General features: G+C 43.5%; 1 protein-coding gene and 1 long non-coding RNA gene across 5 annotated transcripts in view; one reads left to right on the top strand and one right to left on the bottom strand.

Moving 5' to 3' along the window:
- Positions 1-1,604: 1,604 nt before the first annotated feature.
- Positions 1,605-23,081, bottom strand: LOC310696293. Its single transcript, XR_014520532.1, has 3 exons — positions 22,345-23,081; positions 19,432-21,967; positions 1,605-1,925 (listed from the first exon to the last, which is right to left on the bottom strand). It is a non-coding gene; the product is annotated as an uncharacterized lncRNA (long non-coding RNA).
- The window catches only part of PTBP3 (polypyrimidine tract binding protein 3), a 46,710-nt gene continuing 40,966 nt past the window's right edge, over positions 18,297-24,040 (top strand). Inside the window, exon 1 of one of the 4 annotated variants that reach the window (XM_083481471.1) lies at positions 18,297-18,726. In XM_083481471.1, the coding sequence (XP_083337597.1) occupies positions 18,719-18,726 (8 nt within the window). In that variant the 5' untranslated portion in view covers positions 18,297-18,718. Of the gene's footprint in view, positions 18,727-19,268; positions 19,396-24,040 lie in introns of those variants that run through there. The other 3 variants (XM_083481474.1, XM_083481473.1, XM_083481472.1) reach the window with 3 other exon arrangements.

The raw sequence follows: 24,040 nt of genomic DNA, 5'->3' as shown, positions 1-24,040 counted from the left end.
GGAAAAGACCCTGATGTTGGGAAAGATTGAGGGTACAAGGAGAAGGGTACGACAGGGGACGAGATGGTTGGAGAGTGTTCTCGAAGCTACCAGCATGAGTTTGACCAAACTGTGAGAGGCAGTGGAAGACAGGAGTGCCTGGTTTGCTCTGGTCCATGGGGTCACGAAGAGTCGGACACAACTAAACAACAACAACAGTGTCAGGCGGAGGAAGGGGGGGGTCAGGCAGGTGGGCCTTGGGGCACCGGTTGGCGTCGTGTCTGTGGATATTTAAGTGCCGGATTTACGTATAAGCTAAACAAGCTATAGATGAGGGCCCCACTTTCTTGGGAGCCCCCCAAAAAAATTAAAGGAAAAAAACAACCTGGATGTACATTTCCAAAATATAAGATAAAAAACAAATAAAATGAAACCTACATACAGCAACAGTGTCTTGTGTTGTGTAGGCTCCTATGATGTAAGTAATGGGCCCCGCCTACTAGCCTGCTCCCTAAAATATCACTGGTTTGCTCACCTATTATTATTTCATGTTATAACAAGTTTTTAGAGTCTTTGTAAATTGTGTTTCTAAAGGAACTTTTGTTGTTGCCAAATGCCAATGTGTTTGCATTATGAAGTTTGTTGTGAGTAAAAAAATCATTTTAAGTTAGAGCTTAACAATTATTTCACTATTAATATACTTCTTAATTGTATTTCAGTTCAACAATTACTCTGATAAAATAAATATTTTGTTATGTGCAAATGGCTTTAGATACCTATTAGGTCCATAAATTACCATATTGCATATATTCAACACAAAAAACAGCAACAATTTGTCGTTGACAAAGGACAGCTGGACATATAAAGGGTTATATTAGGGCCTCATCAAACCTAAATCCAGCCCTGATTATTATTATTATTATAATTATAATTATTATTATTTGTTTAATTTATGTACCACCCTATACCTGGATGTCTTGGAACAAAATCAAAATATAAAACCACAAAATATATAAGCGAAATAAAAACAACAACCCAATAACTACCCGCCCCCACCCCCAATTGTCTATTTGGATTTTCTTTTCCCTCTCCACCACCACACCACGTTTTAAAAATCATCACGGGGTCCTGCCATTTGGAGCCTCTCTGTATCCTCAGTATTGCAGCCTGTTACGGTAATTGAATGCTTCTAGCAAACTTCTGGGAATGACTTCTCCCCCACCAAGTTTTGGAAGTTGCTTGGAACTATTGTAGAAGGGTAGAGCTGGGAGGGGATCTGAGGGTCATCTAACCTTCCCCCCTGGAGTTCAGGAGACGTGCTTGCCTGACTGGGGCTCGAACCCACCACCCTGAGATTTAAGAGTCTCATGCTCTACTTACAGAGCTGCCTCTGCCGATAAAGGACGCTTGGCCAAGAATATAAGCCACAAAGTGCTGTGCACGCTTGCATTGGGGCAGAGGCATAGCCAGGATTTATGCAGGGGTGGGGTGGGGGGCCAGGATGCCCACCTGTCATCATTCTCTGTCTGGCTATATTAAAAAAAAAATCGGTTGCCATCCATCTGTCTCAGGAGACAGTGGAGGAGTGCGCTTTGGGAGGTGAAATCTAACTTTTGGATGGCTACAGCACCTGCTGTGACTGTAGAGACCAAGATGGCAGAGACGTGTTGTTACATAGCTACAAACATATCAAAAGTAGTCATAACCAATAAATGAAAATGAAAAAGTACACAATTTCCACTTATTTCATACGATCCAAAATAAAATACCATAATAATAATAACATTAGCATCAACAGCAGCAATACTCTAACCCCAGCCCAAGATTCTGTTCAGCAGCCTCAGCTTTTGTAGCTGGAGTCAGTCAGGGCCCCGCTCTCCCAGGCCAGGTGGGGAAAGGCCTGCAAGGCAGGGTGCAAGTCTTCCAGGACTCAGCCAAGATGACACCTTAAATGAAAAACAAGTTACAACATCAGAGAGGGACTTTTTTCAAATAACAGAATTCTACAGTTGAGTGTGACTCCAGGGGTCATCTAGTCAAACCCCCTTTGGCAACTTCTCAGTCTCCCACATGAGAGCAATTTGATACAGTTTTGATGTCCTGGGGAACATGATATGGCAACGTCTTCTTGTGTGGGTGGGAGGGATTTTCCATTTCAGTAACAATGAATTGCCCCTCAGATGCTTTCCTTGTGTGCTTGAAGCATACAGATAAAGATTTGGATGTATAGATATTTAAATAGACATTAAATATAAGACAGCATGAAGTTGCAAGAAGATTGTGTGTGTGTGTGTGTGTGTGTGTGTGTGTGTGTGTAAGGACACTGCTACAGAATCACTGGAAATCTTAGTTTCATCAGATGGCCTGGGTAGAATCAGCCTTTGCAAAAGAAGTTGACAAGAACCGAAAATTGTCTACTATCTTTACCCTTTAGTCAGTGGCTTGCTGGACTCTCAAATGCATCCCATCTGTATTCTTAGAAGGAATAGATGTGTTTTTTTCAGTGGACTGCCATGCAAGGTTTTGTTGCCATTATATTGTTGCTATTTTATTTTTGATCTGGCTGTTTTCCTTCACTCAATTAAGAGGCATTAACAGAATCTCTCAATTGCTTCTCCAAATAATGGTTTTCAGGCTGAGCAGTGTGCAATTCAGCAATACATTAGTAAAGAAAGGGTGAGGTGATGAGATTGAAAAGATACATTGCATTAATATCACTCCCACAGACTTTTGGGAAAGCTGCAAATATTCAAAATGTAAGAAACACATAACGACTAGCTGCCACACATCACATCAGTGAGTCAGCTGGGCTTAGAACACTTGGCATCAAGTTTTCTTCTCATGCCACTAATCTGCCAGTCTCAAGGGAACAAAGGCTAGAGCAAAGTACAGCAAAAATCTAGATTTGCACCCACCATCAATGATTGTTTTAGCAATATCTGTTACAGCTAGCATAATGTACAAAAATACACCACAGCAGATAGCTTGAAAGTCTGTCAAGGCTCTTTCAAATTGTTGAGACTGATACAAGGAAAATATTGCAGCAGAGCCCATTGTTAACGTTACAAGAAAGAAATATTTTTTTTATTGGTGAGAGTGATACAGTATCCTCCCAGCGAAATCTAGGAGAGAGAACATCATTCTGGGGCACAAGCAGTGTTTCAGCTGAAATGTCAAAGGAGAATAGCCAAAAAAGATGTATGTGTTGGGGATACTTACAGTCTTGTCCCCTGACCCATTTTACACATTCACAGAAAATAGCTCAATACTATTAAAAGAATCTCACAAATAAGTGTCTTTGAAGGTACCACCTTCCGTATGTGTAAAACATTTAATTAATAAAACCAATAAGAGCCTGTGTGGTCCAGTAGATAATTGTACTGAAGAAGGACTAGGCACATTGGATGATCTTATAGAATCATAGAGTTGGAAGGGACCCTGCAATGCAAGAATATGCAGCTGTCCCATACAGGAATTTAACCTGCAACCTTGGTGTTATCAGCACCACACTATAATCAATTGTGCCAATTGATAGCATTCAGTATGACCTACCTCAGATTGCAGTGAAGAGATAATATGCAGTGATGTCCTTATAGACTACTTGCAAGAAGGGTGGGATAGAAACGTAACTAATGTTTCAGGATGTAAAACTCAGTTCTTGTCCAGAAGAGTGAATGTGTTTTCCAACCATGTATTCTTCTTGTGTGCAAATCTTGCAGGCCCCCAATAAGCTACCGTATATGGGAGCGGGGACGCCTTTGTACTTGGGTAATATCTTGACTTCAAAAAGAAGTAAATATATGTGTTCAGACCCTCCAAATATCCCCATTTTCCAGGGATATCCCTGATTTAGAGAAGCCATCCCAGTTTGGGATTTGATCCCAGAACATAGCTGTCAACTTTTTCCTTTTCTTGTGATAAATCCTATTCAGAATAAGGGAATTTCCCTTTAAAAAAAGGGAAACATTGACAGCTATATCCCAGAATGTCCCACTTTTCTTTAGGGTTTCCCTATTTTCATTAGAGAAATGTTGGAGGGTATGGAGTTATGTGACCCACCTGAAGGCAGTTCCATAGAGGGAAGGTTTTTTTGATGTTTAATGTTTTATTATGTGTTTATAGTGGTACCTGTGGTTACAGACGCTTCAGGTTATAGACTCCGCTAACCCAGAAATAGAACCTCGGGTTAAGAACTTTGCTTCAGGATGAGAACAGAAATTGTGTGGCAGCGGCACGGTGGCAGCAGGAGGCCCCATTAGCTAAAGTGATACCTCAGGTTAAGAACAGTTTCAGGTTAAGAACAGACCTCCAGAACAAATTAAGTTCTTAACCCAAGGTACCACTGTATATATCTTGGAAGCTGCTCAGAGTGGCCTGGGCAACCCAGCAAGATGTGTGGGGTATAAATAGCAAAATTATTGTTATGGAATGGGACGCCCCTATTTTCATCAGAGAAATGTTGGAGGGTATGTGTGTTTCATTGGGGAAGAAGGGATTCAAAATATCAATAGCATAACATTCTACTAAGACATGCAGTGGCCCCTTAATGAGAATAGGGCATTCAAATCTATCTCTGGCAGTGATTAGGCCACAACAGGTCCATCAAAACTAGACAGAAAGCAGAAGTAAAAAAACACATGGTATTTATATTCTCAGACTCCTGCTACTTCTCCCCAGTATAGTGGGGTGCAGTTTGTGATCTTTTTCATAGGGTACAAACTAAACTACAGTAGTCTGAAAAGAGCTGCCTGAATCACCATCATTTCTGTAACAGATTGCAAGTGGCTTCTCCCTTGACCTCTAACAGCAATATATTTTTCTCCCCCACCACCATTTCTTTCTTTTAATGTTGAACCTGAGGAAGAGTTCTGTGAAATTTGAAAAGCAGTGCACTTCTTTTTAAAAAACAAAAACAAAACCTGCTTATTGTTCCTGTTTGGATTCCTCACCCCCATAATGAACCCAAACAGCTGCTTGCATTTTAGTGTCTATTAATATTAGCTTCGCTCTGCTTGGCTTAAAACACTTATTATTTCGCTGATTTTCCCATTTTTGTGTGGATGCTGTTCACCTGTGTGTGAGAGAAACTGGGCTTAGCTTAGATTTGGAAGAGACATACCATATGTGTTTCCACAGGCAGAGACAAGTCTTCTTTCACACTGGAGTGCTTGGCTCCTTTGCTTGACCCCCTAAGGGCTCTGATGGATTGACATCAAGTTTTTGAAAGGCTAGTTCATGTTGGAGTACAAAGTAGACTTCAGAAGCCTACAGTGATCTAGGTATCCCCTTTTTCTAATGAAAATCAGGTCCATTATAAGCACGATGCATTCCTGCAGTACAGATGGGGGCAGGGAGATTAGAGTATGTGCACAGAAGATAAAATGTGCTGATTAACAAGTTTCTGTTGTAAATCAAAGTAAGCAAATAAATGTCAAGCATGCAACCTTCACAGCAATAAATTCTAGATAAGGGTAGCTGGGTAAGGAAAAGTATCATCTCCACAGATAATTTAAACATCATTCTGAACCAGAAAAGACCCAAACTTTTAAGCAAATTGCAAATCTGCCCTTATGCCTCTGTTTGGACCACTCCAATTTTGTATCATTAGAACCCTTTAAAAAGAATGCTTGGTAGCCATTGTTTTTCTTTTAGATATCAGATTTCCTAAGAGAACAATAAATATGCAAATATAGGCAACAAGCAAGAGAAGCCACTGACGTGGCAAAAACCCTGAGAGCAAATGGAAATGTATTCAGATTACATAAACGTGCAGCTATAGTGTATCTCTAACTCTCTTTTTTTCTTGAGTCAAGTAGGTTGCCCCAAAAGCATACAGGCGATAAATGGGCAAAAAATTAAACATGCCCTTTCTTGTGTTTTGGAATGTGAAATCATACAACTACAGGTTTTTAGCTAGGGATGGCTGCAGCCTTTTAGCTACATCACGTGGAACAAGCAAAGAACGCAGCAGAAGGAATCTCACCGCCCCAAGCAGTTACTTGGGTGGCTAGGTGGTTGAGCTTGCTCTGGTGGAAACAGAGCTGTCCTATCTGTGTACAGTGTTAAGCGTTCTGCAGGCATTTTGATGAAAGAATAATTAAGCACATACTCAGGGTTTGTGTATTAAAGATGTGTGATGGTTACAGAGAACATTTAATTTGGACTGAGTAACAAAGCAGAGGGAAATGAACAATCAGTTAATGAGTGTGGGTTTTTTTTGGGGGGGGGGGAATCTAATGCAAATTTGAGTGATGTTCTATCCGTAGTTTGAAGCTGAAATGAATCAACCAGAGAAAAGAGATGTTCTAGTAATTAATAAATGCCAGCGGGAAAGCTATTATTCTTTCCATCTTGCTGCTATATACAATTGATTTCATCAACAGGCCCCAGCAGGATGTGCATTAGAAAGCTGTTGGTGCACACTTTGAGGGTGCTGTTGAGAAACATCCTGAAGATTTTACCTTCTACCCGACAAATGCTCCAGGCTAACATTGTAATTCTATGCCGATCTACTCAGTGGGACTTATTTCCAGGTACATAAGTGGGTGGGTATAGGATTGCAGCTTAGTTGTTCTCTATAATATTTTAGGGAAACAAAGAGAATTGTTCATCATGAGGTGTATTGCACACATGGAACAAGGAGGAAATTTGAAGTGCACCATGCCATTTGCTAGTAAATAGGACGCGGGTGGCACTTTGGGTTAAACCACAGAGCCTAGGGCTTGCCAATCAGAAGTTTTGTGGTTCAAATCCCCGCGACGGGGTGAGCTCCTGTTGTTCGGTCCCTGCTCCTGCCAACCTAGTAGTTGGCATCAGAGTGCAAGTAGATGTGCTTCCCGCTCCGGCGGGAAGATAAACGGTGTTTCCGTGTGCTGCTCTGGTTCGCCACATGACCCAGAAGTTGTACGCCGGCTCCCTCGGCCAATAAAGCGAGATGAGCACCATAACCCCAAAGTCGTCCGCGACTGGACCTAATGGTCAGGGGTCCCTTTACCTTTACCTTTAGGACTGGTTAAATTTATCAAGTTTTCTTCTTTTTTGTGATGGGTACAGTTCTTCGCAATGGATAAAATAATAATTGGGAAAAAGTATTGTTGAAGTGTCTAAAATATTCAGGTTCTTCTTTCTGTCTATAAACACAGGAGTTGGTGGCTTGATGAGGATCATCTACCTTCAGTCAGTACTCATTAAATATAAAAGATGAATTGTTGTCCATATATGGTTCCTCATTATGACTTTTTGTATCTTCTAGCTTGATTTTAAAAAGGTACCCAATGTAGTACCTGCAGATGGGAACATATGTGGTTCCTTGCTGTTTCCATTAGTTCTATGGAGCAGAGGTTGCAGACTGCAAAATGACTGTAAGAGAGCATAACCCCCCAAACAAGTAACTAGATGTTCCTGAATGCCCTTTGCTTTCTTCAGTGCAAGTGGGTGTTTACGTTTTGGCACTGTGGGAAATGAAGTGTGCTGAACGGAGGTACTTTCAGAGAAAATCTCTCTCCCTGCTACGCATCAGTTTCACTGTGTGACATCTAACAGAAACATTTTCAGCAGTATTTGGAACATAATGTTTAGAGAATGACACAAATAGGCATACTTTGAACCCACACTCTTGCCTGTAAATAGTTTTAAAGATAGAATGTTGCACTGTGCTATGAAATACTGCCTTGGTTTTATTGCTTTTTGGGTGTTGATAGTTGTTAGTTTCACGCTTTTTAATTTACATAAGGGGTAGGGAACCTGAAGCCTGGGGCTGAATGTCCACTCTTTGGCGCTCAAGACTCTTCCCTTACCATGCCTCCTTCTGAGGCCACATACCCCTCACCTGCTCTGATCCACACCCTCCTCAAGTGCTTTGTCAGACTGGATTGTGTCCCTGAAATGTGATGGTGCTTCTTTGACTTTGGCACAGCTGAAATGTGGGCAACTGTACAAAGGTAAGAGGCATATTTCGTTCTCCCTCTCCTTTTTATATACTCTGGCTCCACACACTACTGGCATGCAGTCCCTGGAAGATTTTCTATGATGAAGTGTAGTCCTCTGGCTGGTATTTATTTGCATTGCATCTCTCATTTTCACTTAGATGCCCTTTGTGAAAATAGGTTACTGATTTCTTGCATTCTTTTGTCTTTGAATTAAGGAGACCACACAGTACAACGTCAGCACAGGGTTTCAGATGCTAAGCTGTGGAAGCCATTTGCAGGAGGAAGTTGGCGGGCGCATGCAAGGTTAAACACCCCCCTCCTAAGGCAAGTACTGCCTGCCTGTATTTCCTTACAAACCTTATCTTTGCATTTGTGTTATTTCAGCCAACACAAGTTTGGGGACATGTATTTTCCATGGTACCATGTAGTTCTGAGTTGGTAACACACTGCATAAAATACTCATTTAAACAAGCTCTAAAAGATAACTCCTCATATTAGTCTAGCATTTGATGGTCGATTTCAAATGACTAAAACAGCTGCAAATTAGCCATTACCAGCAGATGGTTTTAGTTGTTAGTTAAATACTATAATCCTGTGCAGCAGGAACTCGGGCTAGGATTTACTTTCCATGCTGCCTGCCTTATTTGAATACCATGGGCCAACCCCTCTCTGTCAACGTAATGAAGATAATTCTTAAATTAGTATCAAGATATAAAGTGTTGATTCTTCCTACGTCATTTTAAGCACACACACCTTTCGTATGTTAGCATATTAACATATGCCAGGGAGATCAGAAGCGTTGTTCATAATGACAGCTAAAGGATCACATATACATGACTGAGGAGGTGAAATAATATTAAGTGTCTGCCATATGGTCTTTCCCCTGAACTGTAGAAAATAAGGTAACCCATCTGTTAAACATGTTTTGCTGCCATCGGGGGGTGGGTGGGGGTGGGACGTAATACTGCATTTTGCTCACAGATATTATGTTAAATGTTAGCGTGTCCTGGAAGCATTTCTACAATCCCAAGCAATAGTAGTGGTAACCACAAACTGACCTTGGATATAACAAAATGCATCTCGGGTTATGTCCAGAGCAAAAAAAAATATCTATAAATATAAATGTCGAATGTTTCTATGTTGAGAATTGTAATGTATGGTGCTCATGTCACTGGCATTAAACAAATGATTTTCAAACTGTGCTTTAAAAAACAACAACTCATGGAGTTTCCTGAAATCCCATCAGGCATTCTTCATTGAGAAGATCAGCAATGGCAGACAAACTTTCCATAAAGAAATATTGGCTTGTATCCAAAGTGGTACTGTGTCATACCATCAGTGCAAGAATTTCTGCTTGTGCAACAGAACTTTCCTCCCTTCTCCCCCTGCACACACCTAGGATCTGAGGTTTTCCCTAACCCTCTGGAGCAAATTTGGGAAAGGCACACATGGAGGGAGGAGAGAGGGGAATTTTTCCAATGCACTGGTGTAATTCCTTGCACTAATAAAATGAGAGCATTGGATACTTCCTGTGGTCACTGCTCCACTTTTCCTCTGTTCACCGTGTGCATTCACATGCAGTTCATATGCTGATAGAGTCCAGCAGGCCTGGGAGATATTCAGCATGAACTTACTGTGTGTCAGAATCTTACATGACACACAAGGTTCCGAAGAAGACATGCAGGGATTCCCAGACAAGAAGTCAATGTGAAAGTGTCCCCTGAAGGCAGAAAGTTCAATAAACAAAATGCAATTAGTTCTACATAGGTAAAACATTTTGCTTTATTTATTATGCTACTTATATTATTGTTATGAGTTAAGCCTGGCAAGTTTCCTGATGAAGTAATTGCCTGGGGTGAAAGGGCATTAAGAGAACAGAGGATCAAAGCACTGAGTGTCAGATGGCAAATGGGCGGGGCTAATAGCTGTCAACTTTTTCCTTTTCTTGTGAGGAATCCTATTCAGAATAAGGGAATTTCCCTTTAAAAAAGGGAAAAGTTGACAGCTATGGCGGGGCTGCTCTCTAAACAGATTAAAGCTAGAGTTCAGAGTAGAAAGTTATGAGCAATTTGTTTTAGAGTTAGAAGTTATGCGGGCTTGCTGATCAGAAGATTGGCAGTTCGAATCCCCGTGACAGAGTGAGCTCCCATTGCTGTGTCCCAGCTCCTGCCAACCTAGCAGTTCGAAAGCACACCAGTGCAAGTAGATAAATAGGTACCACTGTGGTGCAAAGGTAAAGGGTGTTTCTGTGTGCTCTGGCAGTCACCACTGTGTCCTGTTGCACCAGAAGCTGTTTAGTCATGCTGGCCAGGTGACCCAGAAAGCTGTCTGTGGACAAATGCCAGCTCCCTTGGCCTGAAAGCGAGATGAGCGCTGCAACCCCATAGTCACCTTTGACTAGACTTAACCATCCAGATGTCCTTTACTCTTTACTCTTTTTTAGTGGTGCAGCTTGAGCTAACCACAATATAGGATACCATACCATATGCATAGTGCTTATATAATGCATAAGTTATATATGTGTTATATAACACATGTATGTGCTAACACCTGCAATTTCCCAATATTTTGCAGCTTGAATGAACAAAGAAAGCCCTTATGCTAAACTGAAAGCTCCCCCATATTATATTATATTATATTATATTATATTATATTATATTATATTATATTATATTATATTATATTATATTATATTATATTATATTCATGCACTGTTTTTAAAAAATATCCTGAGCGTTACATGTTTATATATATTTAATGGCTAAAACACTTGTATGCTAATGTAGCATGGAAGGTGAGCTTTACTCTACAGGTGATAGCTGCAGATCCATGTGTTTAAACCTGATCTACTGCACTCACATAGAAAGCAGGACTGAGCTGGGTGTTCCCATTTTAAAAACTGAGAAGGACTGAACCTCCTTACCTGGCTTTGTGATTGCTTAAAATAATACATATGAATCCCTATAATATATAAAATAATACATATGAAGCACTATAGACATGCTAAATATTTTTATTAATACGTCATTTATTTTATATATGGTATCCTTTATTAATGCTGTACAGTATATGAGCATGCATGTGCTATTATTTCACGAGGAAGCAAATAAATGCAAGGGCAACTGAAATAAGTAAAGGAAGGGAGAGAGAAATGGCAAGTGGGAAGAAGAGGAAGAAGAGTTTGGATTTGATATTCCGCTTTATCACTACCCGAAGGAGTCTCAAAGCGGCTAACATTCTCCTTTTCCCTTCCTCCCCCACAACAAACACTCTGTGAGGTGAGTGAGGCTGAGAGACTTCAAAGAAGTGTGACTAGCCCAAGGTCACCCAGCAGCTGCATGCGGAGGAGCGGAGAATCGAACCCGGTTCACCAGATTACGAGACTACCGCTCTTAACCACTACACCACACTGGCTCTCCCAGTGGGAGCTGGATTGTGGTCTATCTATTGAGGAGCAGGTGCTTAGAATCCACCAAAGAAATTTAAGGGATGATGCAAAGCTAGATAAGGTCACAAAATTAAGTCTCATTTCCCCCCTTTTTCCTCTTCACAAAACAACAGTGTAGCACAAACTCAGGCTTTTGCAAGTGGTCTGGAGTATAATTAAATTAAGAAAAAGACCCAAAGCAATTCAAATAGGGAGAAACAGCCAAACGTTAAACAGGGGGCACAGGGAAGGTGTAGAAAGAATCAGGTTAAAACATTAGTACGTGTTCATCACAACAACAGTGGCATAGGCAGAGGTTTGTTGCCTACAGCAGCCAGCACAGGGGAAGGAAGTGTTAATTCTTTCTACTGCATGCCCCACATTCCTATGGGGCTACTAATAAGAATTTGTTGTTGATGCAGGATAGCAAATGTAGGCAAGAGTTTAACAGGAAATGTTCATTTTTATTTTTGGCCAGTTGCCTCAACTTCATCTTTGATTTGTTCTCAGACTGCTTGCATCCATATAGCCAGGAAGAAATTTGTAGAAATAAGGGGCACCTGGTCATTATATAGTTTCACCCTTTTGCACCCAAATGACAGCAGCCATTTTTTGTGCCTAAGAATCTATCAATTTCCAGAACTATGTTAGTATGTTGCAGCAAAACAACAGAATCTTGTGGCACGGGAAAACACTATTCTAAGGCCTAATAACATCAGCCACAACATCCAGGGTTCATTCACTAGCTCAGCTTCCAGTGTGTTTATATATCTGTGCTTTTTTAATTTTCTGCCACCCGCAATTCACTCCAAGTGGTTTCAAAACCTCCTTCTAGCTGGTATAGTAGGCTTAGGCATGAGATGGCAGCCAACACTCAAGACAGGATGAACTTTTATTGGTTTGTTAAAGGGATGCTACATACATAAATGTTCATTGAGTTTTCTGCCAACACTTACTATTCTTTAGGTTGCCAAACAAAAATGTCCAATTTATTAAACACTTTAGTATCCTTTTTGAGGTGTCCGATAGTACTTTAGTGTTTGAAACTGTGTGTGTTCATGCAGATAAAGGATTTCTGCCAATCTTTTATTGCCAAGTGATTTTTCTCTAGCCTTTCTTTCCTTTGACTATTTCCTGTCCATGTCAGCATACAACAGGCTCTTTAGCCCTATTATGCCAAATCTCCAAAGTGTCTTCATGTATTTTATTGTAGCCATTAAACAATGTAATAGTACCTACAACCAGAAGTCAATCTGGTTTTCTAGCAAGACAGCATGGACTACAAGACCACTGGCCTACTTTTTATATACCAAATATAGAAATATCCTGTAAGTCAGACTTTAAATTTAGCTTGTAATAAGAAACATCTGTGCCCATCCATAAAAATGTGGGGTCTTTTCGAAACCTCTCAGGGAGATATTTTTAAGGACACAAAAGGAAATCGCTTTTCTTTCTCTCTTTTGCTGATATCAAAAGCCCAGTTTTTGAGAGAAGGGGCGCTCTGGAGGGGCAGGAACAAAATGAAACCCCTGAAACGAAATTGATACCTCTTCTAAAAGTGGTATTTAATGGTGCGTTCATCAGTAACCACAAGCCTTTTAGGTTAATAGATAGAAATGCAGTTCCACACATTATTTGCCTTCTATAGTTGGTACAAGGAACCTTGTGGACAGATGGTGATGGATGAAGGTAGTCAACCAAGGAGAACTCGACCAACTTAGTCAATTTCCTCCCTACCTGTTCAAGGGAGAGGGAAGCTTTCCTGCCTTTGGCTCATTTTCCAGCACTCTTAAAAAATATATATTGTATGATTGCAACTTGCATATGCAGAATGGCAGCATGCATGTTGTAGCTGAAGAGATAACTGACAGTGACATATCTTGTGTGCAAGCAGCTGGTGCCAGCAGTGAAATAAATCAAAGTGGTGCACCACAGTGCTAGTAGTGTAGGAAAGCAGGGGCTGGGTGTACCGGGTGCCTGAGCCAATGTCTCTTCTGGATGCCTGGCTGGGGCAGAGCTATCCCCCCCCCCCCAAAAAAAAAGTTTAATAACTTTGGGCAGTGAGATGGGGCAGAAGTAGAATCCAGGATGACAGAAGGGTCTGTGAATGAATGCAGGAGATATTCTTGTTGGTAATGGAAGGGGGCTGTGAATGTCTTTGCTTCTCCATGTGTTATGAGAGGCAAAACAAGGTATGCATGCAAACAAGCAAGCGGTAAATGTTTTCAACGAGCTTAATTCTTTGACATGATTCCTGTTGTGACAACTTGTACCATCATTAGGTTGACTCACTTTCTTGGTTGATCTGCTTAATATTCTCCACCATGTTTTCATTGCTTGTCATTTGGGCTGTCACTTAGCACCAGTGTTTTCCATATGCAAAGTGGGTAAATTGTTTGGGGGGGGTGTTTTGTTTTTTTTAGAACATCTTCTAATTCCTTAATAATATACTGCATATACAGTATGTCTTAATAATCTATGACTCTGGCTGTGATCTTTTTGCTCTTGCTTTGTGCTTGGGACACATTTAAGAGTTTAGCCTTGAATCATGTTTAGATGTACTGCTTGGAGGCAAAGGACTTGTAAACAAATCCTTGGTGTAGCAGTATACCTTAGATGAGCAGCTGCACTCTAATCCAGGCAAAGGACTCCACACCTTTGATGCAAGGCCGTACCCTAGGATACAAAGCCTTGCCTTTTAACTCCTATCACTGTTTTGTGATTACAATTTATCACCTGCCCTTCACACTAAGATCCCATCCTTCACCCTGTTGAGTCCTGACTCTCTAAGGTCCCACCGCCAGGGCCACATTCAGGTTTCAGAGTTGTCTTTCAGGAGTTGGCAACCCTGGGGACTGTGTGTACTCATATCTCATGGCCTTATTTAGGTACAAAATAGGAGCATGCAATATAGGTCTCTGCAATTGTTAGGTAGCATTTTGTTTCATTTATATATTTAAAATATTTTTATACAGTGCTACCTCGGGTTAAGACCTTAATTCGTTCTGGAGGTCCGTTCTTAACCTGAAACTGTTCTTAACCTGAGGTACCGCTTTAGCTAATGGGGCCTCCCACTGCCGCCACGCGATTTCTGTTCTCATCCTGAAGCAAAGTTCTTAACCCGAGGTACTATTTCTGGGTTAACGGAGTCTGTAACCTGAAGCGTATGTAACCCGAGGTACCACTGTACCACATTTCATCTCAAGAGCATTCCAGATGGTGGGTACCACAATGTATAAAGGAAAAGTATAAAGCCAGGTTTGCCAACCTTTTGTGGCCCGTGAGCACATCTGCACACCAGAGAAACTGTTGTGGACATCACACACACATACTTTAGCCAAGCACACACCACAACCTATTCCGCTGGCTTTGATAGAATGTTTCTTTCAAGCCCAATTTCAACACAGGAAGGGTGCCAGGAAGGTCTCTGAGAGTGTATGTGTGCTCATAGGCAGGGGCATAGCATGGGGGTGCCAGCAGGGCCATGGACCCAGGCACACAATTTTGAGGTGGTGCAAACCAGGTGCCCCCATGCAGGCTACCCCAGCATGGTGCTCCTCTCCGCAGGTGTTGGGGGGGATTTGCCCACCAAGGGCCACGTTTACCGGCTGGGCTCCCCCCCCCCCCAATGAGTGGGTAGGTGCCACAGTGTGGGGGTGGTCACTCCAGCGGCAGTGAAGACTGGGCTAGCGTGGTGAGCTCCATTCACACTCCGTGCCCTGCCAACTGGCATGCCTGTGTCTGCCCCAGGCTCCAGCAACCCACACTATGCCACTGCTCATAGGCACCATGTTAGCAAGTCATGGAACAAAGCTGCTGAAATTTGGATTGCCCAGGCATGAAATAAATGCTAGTAACCTGTTCCATGGCTCCCCAATAAAGCCGTGCTTTATATTACAGTTTGGCACTTTGTGCTCCAGCTTTTTGCATGACAGCAACTGATCTTAGGCTGTAGCGCCTACATCCAATTCAAGTATGGTCTCCTACAGGTCCAGTCTGACTCTGGCACTGACATTCAGATGGTACCACTTAAGTCAAAGTAGTTATGGGCTTTGTGTGCCCCAAATATATGGTTCTTTTATTTGAAAAAATGTAGAATGTGGCCTGTGTAAAGAATCTGAAACAGAAATATGATTAAAGATTTAAAAATAATAACATGGGGTGGTATCCAACTGTTACTCAGAGTAGACCCACTGAAATTAATAAACATGACTAAGTTAATTTTGATGGGTCTAAACTGAGTAAAACTAAGTTACATACCACCCTTAATCTGCAGTGATTCACTATTATAAGCCCAGTGGGGTGAATGAGACTTTATGCTATCATGGTGCTTTTGAGTATGAGAGCCTAATAGGGTGTAAAAAAAGAAAGGCTTGACTCACATTTTTATAATGCTTGTGGCTGGGCATTACTGAGCTCTAAACATCCTGGTGGGAAAATACTCTATACTAAAATGCAGAGTGTGGGGGAAATTCAAGGCCCAGTTCTCCCAGCCCTTACATAAAAGCTTAGGCATCTGTTATCAAAACAAACAAAACTGGCAGCTTTGACAACTGACTGTAAAACGGGGTTTGAGTTTCAAAGACTTGAACAACTCCCTTAGATTTCTTCATTGGCACAAGGCAATCTATCTGGGTTCTGCTGTCTACAGGATTCTCCTGTGCATGCGGAGCTCTTCACTTGCTTCTGATTACCATATCCTGGGTTCAAACAACAGGGGGTGCCATCATGCTGCATTTGTGCATTTGTGAGCCTTCCAGAGACATCTAGCTGGATGCAGGTGATAGAATTCTGGACTAAATGAGACCTTTGGTCTCGTTTCCCAAGGAAGTACTTAAGCTCTCAGCAGAGTTTATCTAAAATTAATTTTAATATGGATCAGCTCTCTCCACTAAAATCAATAGTCTGCTTTGGATTGCATGGCCAATGCCAACACCCAGCAGCAACTGTTGGGTGTATAGAATCCATCCAGGGTCAAGAATTGTTTAAGTAACCCCAGATTGAGCTGTGGATACAGTGTGATCCCTAAGCCTCCATTCTTGTTGCTCTTCAAAGTCGCAATCTCTTATTTAGGGGGTAAGTAAGTTTTATTTTAGGGACGCGGGTGGCACTGTGGGTTAAACCACAGAGCCTAGGACTTGCCGATCAGAAGGGTGGTGGTTTGAAACCCCGTGACGGGGTGAGCTCCCGTTGCTCGGTCCCTGCTCCTGCCAACCTAGCAGTTCGAAAGCACGTCAAAGTACAAGTAGATAAATAGGTACCACTCCAGCGGGAAGGTAAACGGCATTTCCGTGCGCTGCTCTGGTTCGCCAGAAGCAGCTTGGTTATGCTGGCCACATGACCCGGAAGCTGTACACCGGCTCCCTCGGCCAATAAAGCGAGATGAGCGCCGCAACCCCAAAGTCGGCCATGATTGGACCTAATGGTCAGGGGTCCCTTTGTCTTTACTAAGTTTTATTTTAGTGGAGCTTAATTCTGAGTAAATGTGTATAGGATTGCACTGCATGTGTTTAGAAGGCCACTAAGTAGGGTGAGTCAAGGACAATGAAAATTATACAAACTGTGTGCTCTTTCTGGTGGAGGAGGGTTAGGGTTGTTGGGGTTTTTTTTTTGCATTTCACTCCTTTTGGAAAGTTTCCTTTTGTTGTACCACGGCAGTCTCGATCTTGGACAGTTTCCTTTTGTTGTACCACGGCAGTCTCGATCAGCTGAGGCTGAAATATAAAATGGACATACAGTGTGCAGTATTTTAATGCAATCTGTTCTCATTTAGCCTGGCAAAGACTAGGAGTTTACCTGCTATGACTTTGTATGAATGACTGTGCTGGGCATAGTTCATGACTAGCACGCTGGCTCAGAATAGAGATTCACATGGCACGCCAGGTAATTCTGACATATCTTTGAATTGGGCGTGAATGGATAATTCAGTCTTTCTCCCGGATGCAGAGACAACTGCAGAATTACCTGTCCTTAGAAGAGGCAGATACTCCCAAGAGCCTTTAATTATGTTTATTCCTAGCAGCACAGAAGCATTTATTTCTTCAGACTGGTATGGCCCTGCCCACAGATGGTTGTTCACTAATATCTCTCATTGCATGCAAGAAGAGCTTTCCCATGGATTGAGGAGAGTTAACATTTTAAATATGTACCTGTAGCAATTTGGGGAACCTCAAGTTATCAGTGTCTCCAGTCCTGGGGTGTGAAAGCCAGGTCACCCTGCCCCTGTAATATGGGCTTTTTGGAAAGCTTTTTGGCCACTGTCCAATACAGAGTTAGGAACATTTTACAATGCAATCCTATGCATGCCCAGAAGTTTCATTGCCTCCAATGAGATTTTCTTCCAAGTTATAGGAGTGTAGCCTATTGAACTCAACATGGAATTTACTTCAGAGCCTATAATCTTAGGATGGTGTTGTTAAACACACTGCCTAACTCGGCTGGTTTGTAGCCCACACGATATTCCTACTGCTACATGTTCAATGGAAAATAACCCTTGCACTCTGGGAGCTGCTGGATGTTCCCAAAATGGCTTTGGTAGCAAACAATCCACAAACTACAACCCACCCAGATTCTATCTTCTACGTCTGCCATTAGGAGGGCAGAAAGAAGGCGCTTCTCACAGTGCTCACTCGGAGAAAGCTTTTTCTTTCTTTCCACCCCCATTATTATATATGCGTCCATTTTAAGTCTGGCTAAACGAGGCAAGAAGAACCGGAAAACTTTGAGAACAGGTCCGGAACCGTTGCGAATGCAGCAGATTATATTCTTTCGTCTTATTGTGTCATCTCGCGTACCTGCCCCTTCCCACGTCTCTCTCCCCCCCCCACACTCGAAAAACATTCCTCGAGAAATGGACTTCCCCGAATCTGAGGGGAAGGGCAGCGCGCGCGCGCACCCCGCCCGAGGCAACAGCAGCAACAGCTGCTGCCTGTTGTTATTGCCGCCGAAGGCTCGCGCCCCGAGATCTCCCGGGGGGGCGCGCGTGTTCATTTGCATGCGGGCGCGCGCTCTCGCTCGCCTCTCCCAGGCAAGGCAAGAAGCCTTCGAAGCCGGGGGGGGGGGGAGAGAGAGAGAGAGAGAAACGCACGCGCACCTTGCCGAGCCCGCGTGCGCGCCTCCCCCTCCCCTCTCCAGCTGACGCTTGGGTGTGTCCCGGAGCCTCGACGAGCTGGGCGGCCGCAACAGGAGGAGGAGGAGGAGGAGGGGGCGGGCAGGGCAGGGCAGGGCCCAGCTGTCGCGCCTGCGCGCCGCCGGCAGCCCCGCCCCCCCGCTTCGCCCATCCTTTCTCGTTTTTCCTTCTGTGAGGCGGCCGCTCCGCTCCCTTTCCCTTCCCTCCCCCTCGCCCTGTCCCGTCCCTCGCCGCTTCCTTCCTCCTGTCTGTGCCATGGATGGGTAAGTACCTGCCTCGCCCCGGCGGTCGCGGACGGGCGGATTGCACCCGCCTGTGGAGGCGAAAAGCGGGGGGGGGGGGTGTCTTGTCTTTCCCTTTCCAACCCCCCCTCCCCATCCCTCCCCCGTCCCCACCTCACCGGGGCCGGTGGCGGCTTCGCTTTGTGCACACTGTTAATCTCTTTACCTCTGTGGTTTTTTTGCCAAATATCCCGGGTTGGTGGAGGGGCGGCGAGGGCAGCGGCGAGGCTGGTGGGAGCGAAAGAGGAAGCGCGGGGTGGGGGGTGGGGATCGGCGGCGGCGATAAAAGGTGCGGTCACCCGGGCAGGTAAGTAGGTAGGTGGGGTGGGGCGCATAATACGTAGGTGGGACAGGAGGGAAGGGCGGCATCTGGCGCATGTGTTGGGGGATGTTGCTTCGAGCCGCCTCCTTTCGGATTTGCGCGCCCGCCCCTCCAAAATCCGGTTCTTCGCATTCCTTCTCCTCGCGTCTTTTGGGGGGGGGAGGAGGAGAAGAGGGGTCATGGGGAGTTTGCAGCGGGAGCTGCTCCTCGGGCATGTGAAGGCGAGGGAAAAACAAGCTGGCCCGGCCTCCTCTTCCTCTCCCTTCCCCCGAACCTGCCGGGGTGGGGGAGAAGGAGGAGAAAGAGCGAGCGCGCAACTTTTCCCCCAGGTACGGCGTGACGAGCCCGCCTCGAAAACTTCTTACGTCTTGTTGCGCTCGGGAGCCGTGCAGCTGGCTGGGGCGACTTTTTAAGTCTCTCTCCGTCCCTTCCTCGCTGGCCATTGTTGGATCTTTTCTTTTTTTTTTCCCTCCTCCTTCCAAAAAGGAAGCCTCCCACAAGAGCAACAGATTTCTCTCCGTCCCCACCCCGCTCTCTCTTCCTCTTTCTCGTTGCGACAGCAGTAAAGGAGACGAGCCTAAGTTGCAAGGCTTGCAAGGACGGCGTTTTGTTTTGCTTGCTTCTCTCCTTTTGCAGCTGCTGCGTGTCAGCTGTGGTGGGCAACAGTTTTCCCTTTGCGCGACGAGTCGCTCGCGCGGAGGAAGGAAAGCGTGGCGATGTTCTGGGGAGGGAGGAAGGCGCGTGGCGCATCTTGCGCGGGGGAAACGCGTCTGCGAAGGAGACGGGGCTTGCTGGTCGTGGGGAAAGGGGGTGAGCGAGAGCAGGCCGTGGGAGGAGCGCTTCCTCGTTGAGCCCGGGGAGACTCCCACCAGAGGGGGTGGTTGCCGGAGCGCATCGTGGCTTTTCCGCCGCTGCGCGAGAGCAGAACCAGGAAATAGAGAGCGCCGCCTTAAGTTAAAGGTTGCAGACGCGCCCGCTTCTAACATTGCTGCGTGACTCGCGGTGTTTCTGCCCCCCCCCCTTCAGATTTCTTTCCTCCTCCTCCTCTTAAGCAGATACTGTAGTAGCCTTGTAAAGCGCAGTCATCAGCAACAACTGGAGAAGCTTATCGCTTTAATCTCGCCTTGGGACTGGTGAAGGCCATTAACTAATTAATTGGAACTCTAGTCTCACGCAGTAATGAAAACAGACCCCGTCGTGTTTGCTCTTCAGGTGTTTAAATCAGCCTCTGGAAAAGTCTTACCTGTACCTTCTCTCTCTGGATGCTGCCTTGCAATGGTGGTTTTCTTAATTGCAGCTTTTTCTGTCCCGGCTGTAATGCAAAATTCAAATGTGTGTTTTAAGTTCCATGGATTTTGATAGCCTTGTGCATTTCCCCCCACCCCACCACCCCTCAAATACATGTGAATATTATGGAGACTCTTATTGTGGAAAATATTTACACACACACATGTGCATACTATATGATGGAGAATATATTGGTTGGTAGTGTGTCTTATGTGCACATTAGTCATTTGATTGTTGGCTGTCAGTGTGAGTGCTCATTCTTTGAACCATTGTGTGCAGAACAAGAGTCTCTGCCTGGTGGAGCATGCATGAAAAGTTGGGTGGTATTTCTTTAGCGATGAAGATCAGATAAAACAGTTCATATTTTGTAGTGTGTTTTCCTGTGCTGCAAGTTTCTGCTTTCTGTTACTGTAAACAAGTCTCCAAACTGGCATTTAAGTTAAGCATATGTACTTTGAGAAGGCTCAGTGCTCTTATGCATAACTATGAGTGGGTTGCTTCATAAAATTAGTTGCTAAACCTAGATTTCCATTACTTTTTTTGGAAGTACTTTTCTTTTATCTTTTCGTAAACATCTTTGAGGACTTTCAACAATCAAGCGGTGTGCAGTTTAATAAATAAATAGGTAATAAATGATACGGGATTATGAATAGTACAATTGAGTGTGCAATTTGATTCACCACTGAGTGAAGCATGCCTACTGAGAAGCAATTCCCATTGAGGTCAGTGTGGTTTATTCCCAGGAATCTAGGTACAGGATTGCAATCTTCACCTCTAATTTGAATATCAATGTTTCTCTATGGCATAAGCATTTCAGGATTCTGTTACTTAATAACTCTTAAAAATATACTTTAGCAGATTTCATCTAGACATGACATCATTGGGGTTAATCTAACCTTTATACAACATGATTTATCCCCACTAATAAGTCATATTGTGGAAAGCTGACTTTCATACTGTTATACCATAGGTAGTTGAGCACAAGCTTTTTCAGAAATTTAAAGTGAATCAGTAGCATGCAGTGTAGATGCGTGATTTATACCATGTTTAGAGTGCACATTTGTGTATCATTTCTAATAAAAACCCCAGTATCTTGCATAAAAGCAGCACCTCTCCTTGTAAGCTGAATAATTGATACTGCTAAGCACAAGTGTCCCAAATGTGTTTTTCCATCTTCAAAACTGTGAAATGAAAAAAAAACAACCACCAAATATAATTAGCCTGCATTTTTAACCCTTTCAGGTACTCTTCTGCAAATACATGGATTGTAGCACATTTCAAACAAAGGAAACTGATATTCTCAGGATTTCAATAAGTGTCTGGTGGTCTCTTAGTTACATGTGTCTTATTTGTTAAAAGATGGATTTCCTACTTGATATAAATTATACACCATAGTTTATAGTTATACACAGTATGAAGAGGTTGGCCAGAAGACAAACTTCAAACCCCCTTTTAGGTGTGAATTTGGTTCTACCAGCTCTGCTTAGGTGCCCACCTATAAAATTGAAATGACTAAACTATGGTTTCTGAGTTTGCTTGAGAAGATTACACAAAGTGTGCAAAGTACTTTATATTTACTTCACTATATAAAGTAGGTATAGGTTTAGCCACTTCCTAAGTGTAAAACAGGGACACGGGTGGCGCTGTGTGTTAAACCACAGAGCCTCGGACTTGCTGATCAAAAGGTCGGTGATTCGAATCCCTGTGATGGGGTGAGCTCCCGTTGCTCGGTCCCAGCTCCTGTCCACCTAGCAGTTCGAAAGCATGTCAAAGTGCAAGTAGATAAATAGGTACCGCTCCGGCGGGAAGGTAAACGGTGTTTCCGTGTGCTGCTCTGGTTCACCAGAAGCAGCTTAGTCATGCTGGCCACATGACCCGGAAGCTGTCTGCGGACAAATGCCGGCTCCCTCGGCCGATAGAGTGAGATGAGCACTGCAACCCCAGAGTCGGCCACGACTGGACCTAATGGTCAGGGGTCCCTTTACCTTTACCTAAGTGTAAAACAAAGCTTTGAAATTTTGGTCTGTTCACTAGAGTACCAGCATTGAATTTGGGTTCAAAGTTGTACTTAGCCATGATTTTTTTAGGCAGTTTTAAGCTAACGATTATCAGCCTGATGTATACTTAATACAAAGGCTGTGATGCAGAAGGTCCACAATACTTCTCAGAAATTGTCACTGCAACCTCACCCACACCATATTTAAACCCTTAAAGCATACTTCTGGCTTGGACATGAGATTTTTATAGGTAGACTAAGGAGAATAATTTCCCTTTAACAAAAACAAACCACCCATCTTGTGCCAAGTTCCCAATCAAGTTCAAAAGCCATCCACCATAATTTCTGCAGTGCTTAGACTGTTCTAAGCTCTGTACTTTGATTAAAGAAAGGAGGCAGGCTATGCCCACAGGCATAATGTTTATTAGACGTATCGTATTAAAGGAAAGAGGAACGAAAGCAATAAAGCACATTCAACACAACAGTTCTTAAAGTTAGTGTAGTTCAACTTGTAGTGACCAGTTGAAATGGCTGCTAAGAGGCAGTTCTGAGAAACAAGGAAGCAAAATGGCAGTTGGAGGCAGCTAACCTGATGGAGTCAGTTTTGCTGCCTCCTCAGACCCAGTCACCAGGAAAAGGATCGGAAGCAACTTGGTTACAGGGCAGCTTCTTAGAAACAAATTGGAACTATGGCCATATTGCAACACTCTTAGCAGGCTAGCAGTTTAACACTATATACCGTATTTTTTGCACCATAACACTCACTTTTTTCCTCCTAGTAAGTAAGGGGAAATATCTGTGCGTGTTATGGAGCGAATGCCTGCGGGTGGCAGGGGGGATCTGCTGCAGTTGTGAGCAGAGGATCCATGGTTCCCTTTCCTTCCCTCCTCTGTGGTTACAAAGCATGGATCCACATGGATCCTCAGGATTTTTGCATTGGGCTACTCCAAACTCACTGTCAGATCACATGTCTGTGGCCACAGCATGAACCACAAAAATCATATATCCACTATTTCATTTAGAATATTTTTTTTCTTGTTTTCCTCCTCTAAAAACTATGTGCGTGTTATGGTCTGGTGCGTGTTATAGAGCGAAAAATACGGTATGTTGATTCTGCTGAGTTCACAGGAGCTTGCTTCTAAGTAGACATACATAAAAGTATTACATGCCAGTCATTACAACTATCTTGTGATCTCACTCCCCACCACAATCACTTCACTTATAGTGGGCTTGCAGTTTGTCCTGGAGGCAAAGTAAGTATTAAGAATGAAATCTAATGTGTCTCCTCTGCCTGTGGAACAGGCTTCATTGATACAATGGATTTCCCATCCAGTCCCCGACACTGACCCAAAATCTGCTCTGGAGGTCTGGGAGGCTCAGCAGAGCAGATGTGAAGGGGGGGAAGGGGAAGTCTGTCTGTGCAATAGTGGTGTCCTAAGAGTATAGGAAATTGGTTCAAAGGTGCAAGTTTTTAACATAGAAATGATGCTCAAGTCATGCTGTAAATGGGTGTCAGTGTGCTTAATTCAGCTAATTACAATGAGGCAAGATGTCTATTGGTATGTGGCTTTACTTATAGTAAAGCTGCAGTGTGGGTGAGGTGTGAGTTGTGTAACAAAAGTGCAGTGGTACCTCAGGTTAAGTACTTAATTCGTTCCGGAGCATGATTTCTGTTCTCATCCTGAAGCAAA

This window comes from Podarcis liolepis (genome assembly GCF_965112155.1).
Source record: "Podarcis liolepis genome assembly, chromosome: 17".
Taxonomy (NCBI): domain Eukaryota; kingdom Metazoa; phylum Chordata; class Lepidosauria; order Squamata; family Lacertidae; genus Podarcis; species Podarcis liolepis.
This window is presented reverse-complemented; position numbering and strand designations above follow the sequence as displayed.